The sequence below is a fragment of the Topomyia yanbarensis genome, chromosome 2 (genome assembly GCF_030247195.1).
Source record: "Topomyia yanbarensis strain Yona2022 chromosome 2, ASM3024719v1, whole genome shotgun sequence".
NCBI lineage: Eukaryota > Metazoa > Arthropoda > Insecta > Diptera > Culicidae > Topomyia > Topomyia yanbarensis.
Window position 1 is genome coordinate 176,468,838 of NC_080671.1, and position 15,720 is coordinate 176,484,557.

Sequence of the window (15,720 nt, forward strand, 5' to 3'; positions counted from 1 at the left end):
AGGGAGTAGGTTACGCCATAGCACTAGAGTCCTCGGTCATGTCGCCATGTAACGTGGTGTCCAGTGGATATGAGAGCTTTCTTTTTTAATTGAACCAATTGAAGGCATGTACCTAGTCTGCTGATATCAAGGATAGAAACATCCGGAAGCGACCGATTCATGATCGTGTGACCGCGGGAGTTTTTAGGTTCATGCTTGAGACCGCGTTTGAAAATTTATAGGAGCTGAGACATTCACTTTATCATCGGGATGTTATCATGTTTACGAGATCGCGGGTGTAGGTGCCGTGGATGGTCGCGAAAGGGCTCAAGCATTTGTATATTAACCTTTTTTTCACGTGTATATGACTTCTCGTGTATAATTTCGATTTTATGATGATGTAGCGTGTATTCTTGTTTGACCGCGCGGACCGTGAATCTGATGCTTAATTTTTAGTGTATGGTACAGATGGTAGTCCGTTTCCCCATGTCATTAGAGTTCCAGTCATGTTACCATGGAACGTGTTGTTTAGTGAATATGAGCGTCACTTTTTTGATTGGTTCAACTGAAGACGTTAGTCCAGACTGCAAGGACCGAGGTAAGACTTCCGGACGTGACCGTTTCATGATCGCGCGAATGATGGGTTAATGTTTGAGACCGCGTTTAGAAGTTTAAAGATGCTACGTTTACTTAATTACCGGGTTTTTCATGTAGGCGAAATCGAGGGCGTAAGTATGTGTGGATTATTGCAATTGCATGGTCGTGTTTACGGACAGGTTTGTGTTATCGCGAAGGCCACGAACGTTTGTACCTACATGAGTATCGATAGCGTATAGTAGAGATATACTAATAAAAGGAATCATAAGATGCCGAATAGAGTGACAGAAAAAAATGACCCCCATCGGCCCACCCCTGAGTCGATTGCTAGTCCCACCAGGAGTGTCTGCTCCAAATTTGAGCCAAATCGAACACTCTAATGCCGAATAAAGAAAAAAAAGATGCAAAGAGCTTGATTAGAAGTGTATAAATTAAACAATACTATTTTGGTATACATAAATGATGGAAAAGCAAACTGCAAGCAAGATGTACAAAAGATACAGACTAATGAAGCAGTATAGAAAAACACATGTAACATGCAATCCAACTCGTCCAAATGCAGCAAATGTTGTATATTTATCATTAACGACAATTGCATGCTGTTAGACTTTCATCATGCTATGCTGGCCGGGAATGGATGACTCACGTGCGTCGGTAAATTCATTGTACCCTAATTTATCCAACCCGACTTTCCCGAATGAATAGAACCAAATGCTCAGATTGATCACCAGAAGTATTAGCCACTATTCTATCATATACGTCAGTTCTGCATCGATTTCCTGGCCCAACTGTCACAAATACTCAGACGAATACATACATAGATAGACATACGACTAGCACATAACAGTTGTACACTAGAACGAAAAACTACGATTATCACAAAGCTATAACTAATAGGTTTCTACATATTCTACTTTATTAAATTAATTTAATTATTAAATTAATTTAATTAGTATATGCACGATGACGAAGTCGACCGATAAATGGGCACACAACGACTCCCACTGTGAGCATTGTCCACGAATACCACCAATAGAACAATATTTGCAAACACGATACACAGCAAAAGTCAATCTACGTCGATCCGCCAGTCGGCCACGCCACCGCGCATAGACCAGTGGTTTAGCGTTTGTATGCGCAGGTGCAGAGTATGAAAAAACATATAACATAAAAAAGGCGCATAGCCCTCTCGGTCTCCTCGATGCACCACTATCGAGGCGTAATGCAATAACCATCTCAAAGCAAATCTATGTACGCAATATGCTTCAAGATGTTTGCAATACCGTCAAACCCCTAAACCTTGGGGAGGGAGGAAGAAAACGCTCCAAAGGATTCAGAACAAAATTTTTAAGCTTCCTCCCTGGTTTAGCACAAACGAATTGCATTGACTCTCGAACATAGAATTATTAGAAATTGTGACAAACACTATCATTAGCAGTTTCCAGCATAAATCGTTGCAATCACCAATTTTTTTTTTTTTTTTTTTTTTTCGAGAGTTGTCCTACTGGAGCTGTAGAGCTAGGTTCTCGGAAGGGCTCCCCGTCAGAATCACATACTACAATTTGCAGACGAGACAGGCAATGTCGCCCAATAAAACACTGCAATAGGCCAATTGTAGCGGGCCGTGATTCTGAATGTGATATTCTTTGTACGGTTCAGGCATGTGCGGGCGTAGGGACTCGGAATCGCGAGTATCATCGCGAAGGGCTCGAATATTTGTACGTTAATGTGCTCGATCGCGTGTGCGTTTGTATGTCGCGTGTGCTAACGTGTAACTTCGCGTGCATAAATTCTATTTCATAACCGTGTGCCTTTTGCATATTCGCGTGTGTTCTAGAATGATCGCGCGCGATCCATATCATTAGAGATCCCAATCATGTCGTCGTTGAACGCGTGGTATAGTGGATATGAGCTTTATTTTTTTTTTTGATTGGTCCAACTGAATGTATGGACCTAAATTGCTAGAATAAAGGTTAAAGATTTCCAGACGTGACCGATTCATGATCGCGCATTTGCGGGTTGGCGTTTGAGATCGCGTTTGTAACTTCGTAAGTACTAAAACGTTCACACAATTGCCGCAGTGTTATCAAGTTTACGCGATCGCGGGCATAGGTGTGCGTAGATGATCGCGAAGGGCTTAAGCGTTCGTATGTTGACGTGTTTGTCCCGTGTGCTCGCGTGTATGTGACTTCGCGTGTATAAATTCGATTTTGAAACCCTGCGGCGATTTATATATTCGCGGACCGTCATTCTGATCTTTAGTTTTCGGTGTACGGATCACATTCTGACAGGGAGAGAGTTACCCCATATCACTAGAGTTTCCGGTCATGTCGCCATGGAACGTTTTGTCTAGTGGATATGGTAGTTATTTTTCAATTTTATTATTTTTTTAATAATTAACAAGGATCTAGATTGTTTGTACCGAGGATAGATACTTCCGGACGATCCCGATTCATGATGGCGCGAGCGCGGGAGTTTGTAGGTTGACACTTGAGATCGTGTTGGTAAGTTTATGAGTGCTGAGATTTTCACCTTATCACCGGGGAGTAATCATGTTTGCGAGTTCGTAGGCTGCTTGGAAAATCGCGAGGGGCTCTAACGTTTGTGCGCTGACGTGATTTTGTAACGTGTGTTCTTGAATGGTTGCGCGAACCGTGAGTCTGATATTAAATTTTCAGTGCGCGGTTTGAATTCTGGCAGAAAGTGGGATCGTTTATATCGATAGGGTTCCCGGTCATGTCGCCATGAGACGTGTTGTCTAATAGATATGAGCGTATTTTCTTAATTGGTCCAGCTGAAGGCATGGACCTAGGCTTCTAGGATCAAGGATAGACTTTCGGACGTGACCGATTCGTAATCGCGTGCACGATGGCATTTTTGTAGGTTCCCGCTGAGACCGCGTTTGAGAATGTGTGAGTGTTAAGACGTTCACTATCACCATCGTTGTTGATTCAGCTGAAGGCGGGTGTAGAATGGCAGTATAGGACTCGAAAAGAAGAAATAAAAGACAATATATGAAAGACGTAGTAGATTAGATAGGTACAAGATACAGCTGAAGTTATGATCATCACATGAGACATACATTAGTACTTCAAACACTACTAATACTTGAATAGCCAATCACCACACATAGCACATCCTTTCTCAATTATCTATTTGTTACTGGTTGATTGTTGGTTATGAGCTGGTGAATAGAGGAAAGGTATAGAACAGACAAAAGGCTCATATCAGCCCTCCCGGCCTCCTCGACACACCACTATCGGGGCGTATTGTAATCAACATCTTGAAGCGGGCTTCTTATATAAATCAAATCCTCAGTAGTCATAATGTTTGGTGGATTATTAACATGAGAACTAATTAACCTCTAGTAGTAGAACTTGGTGCAAATAAAAACTAAAAAGAGCGAAGGTCCTTATATTTAGATAACTCTATTGAATATATTGTGGCTTGATGATGTTTACAATACCGTCAATCCCATCAACCTGCGAGAGGGATAAATCGTTGCAATTACCAATTGCAACAATTATCTCTCTTCATAGTTTATAAGTTAGTTTTTAACATTTGTTTAGCTCCTTTATTCACGTGATTTAAATAGAAATATAATGCAAACTAAACAATATAATCAAATACAAAATAAAATATATAAAAAGAAAAAGGGTGAAAATTAAAAATACTCGTGTTTGAGCGAAGCAATAATTTGGTGCGAGTGCCGCTCTTCAAAGTCTATAACAATGTTGTCTTCTAAAATGCTGATGGATGATACAAGAGCTTAATTTTTATGATAATTAAGTGGATACGTTCAAAAAACTTTTCATACTTTAGAAGTGATCCTTACGAGCCAAGATGATTAAATAGGATTCTACAGTTTTTAGACATTCCAAAAAATCACGTGATCATCCTAATCCAAGAATTGGCACATCGTTCTTTTAATAATGCTGTCGAAATAGAAGGTCAAACTCCACTGTGGAATGTAGCACCTGTAGGCTTTGTTTTTTTTGCTTCATCTCGTTGCAGCTCTGAATTGCAGCCGATGCCCCTGCTTTGTTTGGAGCAAACGAATCACTCAAACACGACCGGCCTCCAGCTCATCTAACAACCGCCTGCTAGCTGATGGGAATAAAAGGAGATGAGCTGCTCAAACAGTTCTAAATCGATCACCGCCGGCGTGATTCTGTACCGTAACGTCAACATCATTCGTCTGGGTTAGGCCATAACACGGTACCACCACCGACAGCCTCAGGACATTATGGGCAGGACGGAAACCGAACGCATTGATGTAGATGTGTGCGTATACTGCGATAGCCGATGAATCCAGACGGAACAACTTTGGCAGTTCTAGTGACGAACAATGGACAGCAGTTTGTGTACCGACCGGGCTGGCAGCGATTCTTTTTGGAATTAATTAATTTCCATCCCCCAACCTGGGATTGACGGGAATTTATAGGACTACCTCCGAGTGCGTCTGTGCGATAGCCGAATATGCCTCGTACACTTTTCCACAGTGCCAGGCAGTAAAAAAAACTGTAAATTAATGAAAGTTTTTTTTGCATTTGGAATTCTACACATGCTGCGTTTCTCCCCTATAGTATTTCCACAGGCACGCACAAAAAGGGGTGCTGCTAGTCGTGAAAACGGGCGACCTTCGTAACTGTTGTTGCGCTGCAAGGGGAGGGAATCGGCCGTTGTACCGGTGTTTCAATTACTGACTGCCTGAAACTGGTTTTTTCGGTTTTTATCATCCCGGTATCAGAAATCGGCAGGGTGTCCTGTTCGTTCGCCTAGGCGGCCGCCATCAGTGGAAGCACAGCTGCATCATTTCTATTGGAGTGTGAATTCGTGGATCTTTTCCGTGTATGATGGGATTTCCGGTTTTTCGGGGCACTACTGGTTAACGGTGGAACTTGGTCGACATCGTAGGTAGAGATGTAACCACAATCGAAGCCTGGCATGGATCATTGGCAAAGTTCGGTTACATATTGTATGATCAGGAAGTCAGCAGGGATTTTCCATTTCTCGTTGGCATTTTTTTATTACGCACTTTGTTCGAGTAATAAACAAGGTATAAATGTTTCACAACAACTAAGTCGAGATTCGCTATCATTTGTTTTAGCTCTAGAGGGGCTACTGTGATGGTAATCCTACCGGGCGCAGTAAGTTGTTGAATTAAAAATTCATACAATTATGAAAGGGTATAACCAGGATTACCATACTTGCCAAGTTTTATGAAAGAATGAACCGCATGGGATGACCTTTCGAAATGCCCCGTATGCACGGAAGGATTAGGAGAAGTTTGTCGGTCAAATGGTTGGACAACGCCGATAACAAATTTACGCAGATTTTTGTTTCACTTCGAATATTTCGACTTAATTTTGAAAGTAAATCGTGCTACAAATATTTATAGTCATTCAATACAAATCGATCAAATTCACTTTTCATTTGAAATCGTCAGCAACCAATAAAACATCATTGGTTGCTGACGATTTCAAAACGATTCAAACGATCTCGCCACTTTTCAATGCATATTTTTATCCGTTCTCGATTTTTGCGCACCAAACGAATGTATAACAACGAATTAAACGAATTAAAGAAATTATGTAGCACAATAAAGGAGATAATAAAAACTGTACTCAGTATTTATCAACATGTCAAAACATCCTTTTAGTTATTCAGTGAAAATGATTTAAATTACAGTAGAATGCGTCACTCGGACAATTGAATTAATATTGGATTCACTCAGCACCACTCGCAGCGGGTGTATTTCCATCAATTAAAAAAAAACTTCGATTTTTTTTGTACCTGCGACAGGAAAGCTGTCGGGTTTGCTCGAAGTGACAACAGAGAAATATTTACAACAATAATATCCATTAATTTTCATGCTTTACTTAAATTAAGTCGAATGTATGCATTTTATGTAAATAGGTCTGAGAATTGATTGCAGGAGTTAGGAATCACTGCAGGATACTACATCGTTACATTAGCTTAAATTGACTAGAAATCAAAAAAAACCTGTTTTAATCCACCTAATGGTGTAATTGTGCCTTTCTCATTTATCCAATAGCAAGTTATATTCAAAATATTTGTGAAAATGTCTATTACATTCTTATTACGCTTTGCACATATTTACAAGGGCACGACTGCCTCGAACCTGATAAGCAACAAGTTGACGATGACGTTCTGGGAACAAAAAATAAAATATTTAAGTGGATTAATCAGCATGAATTAAATGTTGTCTTCGTGTTAACATATTTTGGAATGCACTGGGAGGGGAAAGGGATTATAACTGTAAAAGAGGATGTGAGAGAGGCCTAGTTGGGGAAAATGGATTCAGTCATCACCGAATTCGATGTGACTTTAATTCTAGAATATTCCCGGTACCTTGTTTCGGTTTAAATTCCTATGTAACCGTAGTAACTCCGGAATCAAAAGTCAGATCTGAATGAAATTCAATAGCAGTCAATGAGTGGTGTAGGTATTGTATTTATCATTTGAAATCAAGTTTGTAAAAATCAGTCAAGAATTTGCTGAGAAATAGGTGTGACATTATCATACGAACTTTGATAGTTCCCCAAACAGGCCTCGTTTTACACATATCGGTTACTGCAGGCCTTACTGACACATAATATGTAATTATACCTACTTTGATCGGTCGGTTTCTGGCACTAGCTTGGAATTATGAGCACATGATTCTCAGGATCCAGTTTGGATACTTTCAAGGACTCTGATCGATGTTTTCTTAGAATTCCAATGTGATCTATTTCAGAAAATCGATTGAATCCTTATCCGCACTTCTACGATTTTTTTCTCTGAATTTTGATGCAGGATATTAGAGAAAAGCTTCTCAGAGGTCTGGTGGAATCCTTTTCAAGATAGAATTCTGTTGAAGATTATGATTTATTCAAGATGCTGATAGAATCTTGTCCCTATTTTCAATAAAATCCGGTGTAAAATTCTGATGAATATGTTGCTCTGAGTTGAAGTGAACTTTGACACAATATTGCTCTTCTCCTATTATCCCCTTTAACAACTGATCCCTGCTCAGAATTCCAATGGAATCTTTAACCCTTTCATGCCCATGCTGTATATAAACAACCTTGTTTCTAAACAACTATAATTTTTGGTTTACACAACATTTGTTTACAACGACAAGTAAGGCTTATGGGACTAATATCCTTCATTAAACTTTCAAATTTTGAGCACTAACAGTTATAAATACTATCAGTAGAACAGAAGTTATTACAGTTAATCTGATTGGGTTCCGCTCAAGGAGTGCTGCCAGGGATAGTTTCTGTTAATGGTGAAAACTTTGGAATATTTTCGTAGCCTGGCAATAATATTAAAAACTGATAAAACTTTCTAATTCAGACAGCCTTCTACTATCTTCTTCACGGACAACGACAAGAATCTCTTTGTGGAGGCACAACGCGCACTCTTCTAACTAGAATGAGGGATGAAAGAAACGTTAGCTGTGATATGTGACACCAACACTTAAATTAAACTGGAGTCAAGAAACAGACGACCCCCAGCTTACTTACTTACTTCATATCGAATCATTTTACCGGAAAATCGAGTTTGACCTGTATTGCAAGACACACACACACCTTATTAAAAAGCTTACCTTAGAATTTTTGCACAAATAGCTATAAACAACTGATACGTGCCGTTAATTCGTTGCCAAAATAAATAATAAATGAAATCCAACTGGAAATACAAATCACACATTGAAATTTTGCAAAATCAACTAGGGTTAAAATAGGGCCACTTACATTTACCGTAACAGGAAAATTTAACCTGACCATTTTATTTCCAATTTCTTCTTGAATGAAGCCAAAATTCATAAAATAACACAAAAAAAGTTTGATTCGATTATCCGGGGTGAGATTTTTTTTAAATCCCCCGATAATCGAGTCCGACCTGTATAATAGAGTGGGACATGGTTTTATGAAAAAAATAAAATTTGGCTCCGAGTAACTTTTTGGGTCCCATTTAGCTACCAGAAAAACTCTGAAAATTTTTAGCTCGATCGGTGAAACTATATTTTTGCGCCCACGGTTTAAAGTTTACATGGGATTTCGTATGGGGAAAACGGCTTTTGCAAATTAATTCTTCCAAGAGTCGCACGTTATTTCCTAAAAATAAATAGATGTCTGATTTTTATAGGAAACTAGCTAATGCACATCGCGCGTTGCTGCGACTTTCAACGAAATATGAGAAAAACACAATTTGTTCCGAAGCGCCATCTGGCGGGCAGATAATCCCCAACCAATAGCACACAAACACGTTCCATAACAAACGCCTACTATGTACAAATTTTTACGGAAATCGGTTAAGCCGTTTGGGAGTCTATAAATCATATACATACAAACATTGACTTTTATATATATATATATAGATAGATAGATATAGATTTGTCAAGGAAATAAAGACTAGAAGACTGCAAAACGATCTGATGCTTGTGGAAAAAGTTATTAAGCAAAAACCGATTGATGCCCTGAAGATTGATGAAAATTTCACTTTTCGTAGCATCACTGCTTCTGACGGTCTAATTATATACAACATTTTAACTTTCTCTTATTATGTACAAAAAGAAGCCTCAATTTAACCCTCACAACCTTGCAAAGACACATTAAGAGAGGATTAAAACAAAATTTCGTATAATTGGACAACCAATAGCAGTGGTGCTAGAAAAAATGAATATTTTATCAATCGTCAGAGCATCAATCGGTTTCTGCTTAATAACTCTTTTCTCAAGCATCAAATCGCTTCGTGGTTTTCGAGACTTTGTTTCCTTGTTAAATTTCCTATAAAAGCCACATAACGATTTATTTTTAGGAAATAATGGGCGACTCCTAGAGGAATTATTTTGTAAACGTTAATTTTCCCATACAAAATCCCATGTAAACGTTAAACAGTGTGCGCAAAAATATAGTTTCACCGATCCGAAGAATTTGCACAGTTGTTTTAGGACCCAAATGGTACCTAAACAGTTGCTCGGAGCTGGAATCTAATTTTTGTTCCACCCTACTGTATATGTCCCGATTTTGTCAATATCCCCAACTTAACAGCCTAAAATTCACCAAAGGGCTGTTAAAATCGGATCTTCACTGTATCAGAATTGTCTTAAGTTGATTCAAGTTATTATGAAAATTCTGCTAGTTAACTTGAGTGCTTATGCTACAGAATTTGCGAAGTTAAATGTTGATGAAGTACTATCTCTGATAGTCGACACTAAGCTAACAAGGTATCAATACTTATTAATTTGCGCATAAGTAGTAGAAAGGCATCTTTTAATATTTGGCTAGATTATAAAAGAGGCGCTTTTTCTAAAGATACTTCTAGTTTTCCGATCTGTATACTTCACATCCTTGCTCTCACTTGAGTACTAGGTCTCTAAATTTTAATAACTTTCTCTACCCGGTAATCTCTAGCTAATTTAATGTCGTTAAATTGTAAAAAAGTGTTATACCAAAATCGAAAATACAGCTAAGAAATCAACCGAATTGAGGCTAGCCTAAACACATAATTAATAAAATTGTCGATTAAAACCACCAAACGATACCGAGTTGATAGCTGAAAGTCATAGTAAGAATGTCGATAGATTCTATCATCTAAATTGAATTGATCCGATCATTTCGATATCAAATTTGAGCTGAGCGACTCCAAATTTACTTATAATATATGGTACGGGACGAAGTTCTCTAAAAATGTATATGGCGAATGAAGAGAATATAGGTCAAAGGGGAGGGAGGGGGGTAATGTAGAAAGTGATGGTGTGAGGGGAAGTTGAGAGGGGGCTGATGGAGTATGCAACACCGAACCGTATATTATACCCTCTACTTGAGATATGGTTTATGAAAATCGGTTCAGTAATCACCGAGTAATCGATGTGACTAATTCTGGAATACGTCCACAACCCGAAAATTCCGGAACTGTCGATAGTGGACATTATATTCAAAGAATCTATGATTTGCCATCAGTGATCTAGACTTGCAAATAGGAATGATGTGATCTAGACTTGCAAATAGAAATGGATTTTTAACCTTTGAAGTATTACGATTGTACCGGTTTATATGGGAAATTCCTATGTGGTCGCAATAAACAACTTGTAACTCCGGAACCAAATGTCAGATATGAAAGAAACTCAATAACAGTCCATGGGAGCATTGTATCTTTCATTTGCAACCAAGTTTATAACAATCGGTCAAGAATTCCCTGACAAAAAGGTGTGACATTAGCTTACGAACTTGGAAAGTACCCGGGGGCATCAAGAACCGTCATAGGTGGCCAATGTGGTCAAAGCTGCTTAGAATGATCATTAGTGATCTAGACCCGCAAATCCGAGTTATGTTGCACCCTTTTTATTATGTATTACACCATTTGGACATCATGGTGTTACCATTTTATATGGGAATTTGCTGCGTGACCGCACTCTTCAACCCGTAACTCCGGAACCGGAAGTCCGATCGACAAAAAATTCAATGGCAGCTTATGGGAGCGTTATACCTTTCATTTGAAATCAAGTTTGAGCGATTCGGTTCAGCCATCTCTGAGAAAAGTGAGTGAGTTTTGAAAACACACACACACATACACACATACAGACATTTGTCAATTTCGACGAACTGAGTCGAATAGTATATGACACTCGGCCCTCCGGGCCTCGCTTAAAAAGTCGGTTTTCAGAGTGATTGCATATCCTTTCTATATGAGAAAGGCAAAAATAATGAATTTTCTTCAAAACTTTTAACCATTTTTGTGAATATTTTTGAATTGATTGTACTTTCCGAATCACAAGAAATTGGACGAGTATATATCACATATAACTAACTGACGAAATATTGGAGTGTTATGTTTCTTTAGCAGCCCAATTTCTCCGAATGAACAAAAAAAAAATTGTAAAAAAAATGTTTAAAATTGATTTAATTTCAGTTTTTTTCAAGATGCAGCATAGCATGATGAAATCCTGTTTTTGCTGTAGTTCTATTAGTTTGATTTTCCACTACTGATGTATACCAAAACTAATATCGGTCAATTTATACACTTCTAGTTAATCTCTTTGCAGCTTATTTCTTTATTCGGCATGTTATGCACCATTTTATTACAATATCCTAAATTAGATTCGTACTGACACAATTAATTGCTTATTCTCTCATATACACTCGCAATCTCTTCCATTTCAAACGTGCAAACCCTCGTTGCCTTCGCGATAACACAAACCTGGTCACAAACGCGAACATGCAATTGCAATCATCTACACACATACAAGCAAACCCACCGCTCGCGCGATCATGAATCGGTCACCTTCGGAAGCCTACCCTCAGTTATAGCAGCAAAAAAAGACTCATACCTTCAGTTGGACCATACACTAAAAATTAAAGCATACATGCGAGTATGTGAATGGTCACACGATTATAATATCAAAATTGTACACGCGAAATTACACACACGCTAGCGCAAGCGACAAACACTTTAACATACAAACGCTCGAGCCCTTCGCGATCACACTATTACGCAATTAGTGAGCATTCACGCCAACAGACAGATATGCACCCCTAAAGTCGAACGCTAAAAAATTTTCGCACCTTACACGCATACGCCACCACAGGACTCTTGGGGAAGTATATCTCAAACGCAGGCAACATAGCTTCGTCCGTCAGGACAAGGATGTATGAAACACGCTAGCCATTATATTTTAATGTTCCATTTTGGTTTTTAAATTAATTTGTTAATTTTTTCTTCGTCTATGAACTTATTTTATTTTGTATTTCATAAGTGTTTATGTTTTTAACCATTTAGCTTTCTCCCATATTTTTCAATCCTCTAACATTTTTGTTACTATTTTTCCTTTTCCTTGTTTCTTTTTTTTCTAACTATACTTTTTTCCATTATTCCATTTGTCTATTTTATTATCTTTTTATGCAATTTGTTGCATCAGAATTTCATCACATTTAGTCTCCTATTTTTGCATTTTCCCCTCGCATTCCAGTTTAATTTTTTAAATAGATCATTTTTTATGTTTCATACTTTGTTTTTTGTACTTCATAGTCATTTCTCTAATTTTATACGTTTTTACTATCTCACTTTTTTCTACGTTTCTTATAATTTTATTAAATAGTTAAAAAATAATCAGTTTCTTCATTTAAACATTTTTTTGTTTCGATTAGAGAGGTTTTAACCTTAGGATAATTCGTTTAAACCAGATGAGCTGCATACAATTGAAGGTTTTAGTTGCATTCATGTTAATTTTAAAAATTTCCAATTGTTCCATATTTCTGATTTTGTATGGTCTACGCTCAGATAATGCTTTATATTTTTGATACTGCTACGTTTTTGGATGATTTCTTTACATTTTTCATTAAAACCTAAAAAACATTTCCACTTCAAGAAAGCTACATGTTTTTCATTTGATTCTGAGAATCCCCAACACCATTTATTTGACGGATTACGAGCAATGTTCAATGAGTTCACAATAAAATTCCACAGCGACATTGAACTACAGGTCGGGCTGGATTATCTGGGGATTTCAAAAAAATCTCACCCCGGGTAACCGAATGACCCCGATAATCAAATCAAACTTTTTTTGTGTTATTTTATGAATTTCAACTTCATTCGCGGAATTGAAAATAAAATGTTCAGGGTAAATATAATAAAAAAATAATAGCAAAATTAAGGTAAATGCAAATGCACCTATTTTGGCCTTAGTAGATTTTTCAGAATTTCAAGGTGTGATTTGTATTTTCAGTCGGTTTTCATTTATTATCTATATTAGTAACGAGTAAGCGGTATGTATTGGTTGTTTATAGCTTTTTGTGCAATAATTTTAAGACCAACTTTTTAATAAGGTGTGTCTTCTGCAGTACAGGTCAAACTCGATTATTCGGGGCTTAGATTTTCCGGGGTAAAAGATTCGATTACTCGTATACTAGAAAAAAGAATAAAAGAAAGTAAGCTGGGGGTCGTCTGTTTCTTGGCTCCAGTTTAATTTACGTTTAATAAACCGTAGACCCGGCGTAGGATGTTCCCAAAGAAAACAACTACCTGTTATCACAAGAGATTTAAATATCAGTGGCAGTGGCTCGTCTCTAACAAAAAACTACCTGTCCTTAATAGGGTTTGTGAAACGACATATGCAAAATTCTACTATTGAACCTTAGCCAGTGTTTTTATATTCAACCCGGAACAAGTTCTACTTGGTACTCCAACAATTAAAAATTATACGGAACACAATTGTAGAGCTATTCGCAAATAACGCTGTTCATTATCAAAGAATTGGGAAATTCATTCAAAAAAACCCCAGCAGTACGCAGATATAACTACTGACTTATTTGGCATGTGCTATTAAAACAGCCAACAATGCACGTTCGATCTAATTAAGTTGGTTGATAGTTTCACAAGTTAAGGAACAATTCTCTCGGTTATCACGAGTTTACCGCTTCACGCACGTTTCTCGTCCCACACACGTCAGTTCGTGCAAAGTTACTTCCTCCATCTTTCGACTATATAAAACATTGCTAAGATCAAACATTTATCCATTGCAGCTGATCCAGCAACAGCCATCGAAACCACTTAACAAAATGAAACTGACAGTAGTAACAGTTATTGTTGCGATGTGCGCTGCTTTCGTGCATGGTGTTCCATATGGTAAGCACATTTTCTTTCCGATCATATTACATCATATTCTGAAACAACATTCCATTGTAGACACCGTCTGTAGCGGCGTGAATGAGATCTTCCAGACCTGTGGGTCAGCTTGTCCGGCCACTTGCGATTCCTACCGGTATCAAGAATCCCGGTGGTGTGGCGTTTCCTGTCAACGGGGATGCTTCTGTCGGTCAGGCTACGTTCGGAATGCTATAGGTGCTTGGGTTGAACCGATCCAGTGTACGGGGCCTAGGAATTATCTGCAACCCTACGGTTACAACTATGGACCAGTTCCGATCGGTTCTTACGGATATGGTAATGTTTTACCAGAGGTAGTTGCGACCAACAATATTGTGGGTGTGATTTAAACTTAGTTGGTGAATGAATAAAGTTAATCGATAGCTGAAGTGGTAATCGAACTTTCTTGTTTAAATAATTGATTCTTTCGATTTTTCCACATTTCTCTATGGAAAATAAAACAGTGAATTGTTCGCAGTGTCTAAAGTAATCAGGAGCCTTTTCGAAATAGAAGAAATAGTATTTGTTGAAGGGTCCAACTACAATATTTTCATCTGGTTTGTATAGTTAAAACTACATAAAGTGATCAATAAAAAATTATTAACGATTTATATAACAATATGATCATGTACAATGAAATGATTTTTTTGTTCTAATAATTGACTCTTAGAAATATAAGAGTACTGAGCTTTTCACTCACAAAAATAATCCGCATTGAACATTTTTACATATGGGTCATTCCACGACAGATTTACAACCCAAATTTTAATTCCTTTCAAAAAATGTTCTTGCATTCTTTAGCTTAAAAAAATTAACACTTCAATTTTTCGATAGGCTCATGCAAAAATGCTATTTTTATTAGGTTTTTTCCATTCTAATAGTTTCCGAGTTATCAAAAGTTCCAAAAGTTCAAAAACAATATCATATTTAGCCAAAACAAAAAAAAAATACGTGTCTATTATTTTTAGCTAAAGAATGTAAGAAAAAATTTTACAAGGAATTCAAATGTTGGTTGGAAATATGACGTAGTATGAAATTGGTCATTGTGGAATTGAAAAAAAAAGTATTTCGCAAGTTGACGAAATAATCCAAAAGTTATCCATGCAAACGATATTAATACACTTGTCTTGCCAAAAGATTTTAGATAAAGTTGGATTTTGTGTTCATCTAGTCAGTAACTAGCAACAAATTGGGTATAATTACACGATATAATCAAACTAGCGCCAAAATTGTGCATTTAAAGAATAACTAGCTAATTTCCAAGCCTTAAAACAAGAGCTCGTTTTTGCTTTTCTGACAGCAAATTAGAGCTTTTGTGTTTTCTTCCCGAAACAACACTCGAAATTTGCCAGTTGCTTTAAGATGTCACGCATGTAGTGCCAATGATGATGGTGGCTTAAATTTATCTTATAACTAGTCCCTAGTAGGAGCTAGTTACTGACGAAATAAGTTTGAAATACAAAATTCAAACTCTATCTCTGATAGGTATTG

The 15,720-nt window shown here is 37.5% G+C and overlaps 2 protein-coding genes across 3 annotated transcripts in view; one reads left to right on the plus strand and one right to left on the minus strand.

The window, feature by feature from the left end:
- Positions 1-15,720, minus strand: part of LOC131682206 (protein disks lost) — a 763,875-nt gene that overhangs the window by 473,313 nt on the left and 274,842 nt on the right. The window lies entirely within an intron of this gene.
- Positions 14,060-14,625, plus strand: LOC131682209 (cysteine-rich venom protein 6-like). The gene is made up of 2 exons (XM_058963535.1): positions 14,060-14,211; positions 14,272-14,625. Exons 1-2 carry the CDS (start codon positions 14,145-14,147, stop codon positions 14,577-14,579), a joined length of 375 nt encoding a protein of 124 aa, XP_058819518.1. The 5' UTR covers positions 14,060-14,144; the 3' UTR covers positions 14,580-14,625.

What these genes read in the sequence shown, in the direction of transcription:
- LOC131682209 (XM_058963535.1), top strand. Translation starts at nt 14,145, where the DNA reads ATGAAACTGACAGTAGTAACAGTTATTGTTGCGATGTGCGCTGCTTTC. An exon ending in CGTGCATGGTGTTCCATATG is followed by an intron (nt 14,212 to 14,271) that starts GTAAGCACATTT and finishes ATTCCATTGTAG; the next exon opens with ACACCGTCTGTAGCGGCGTG.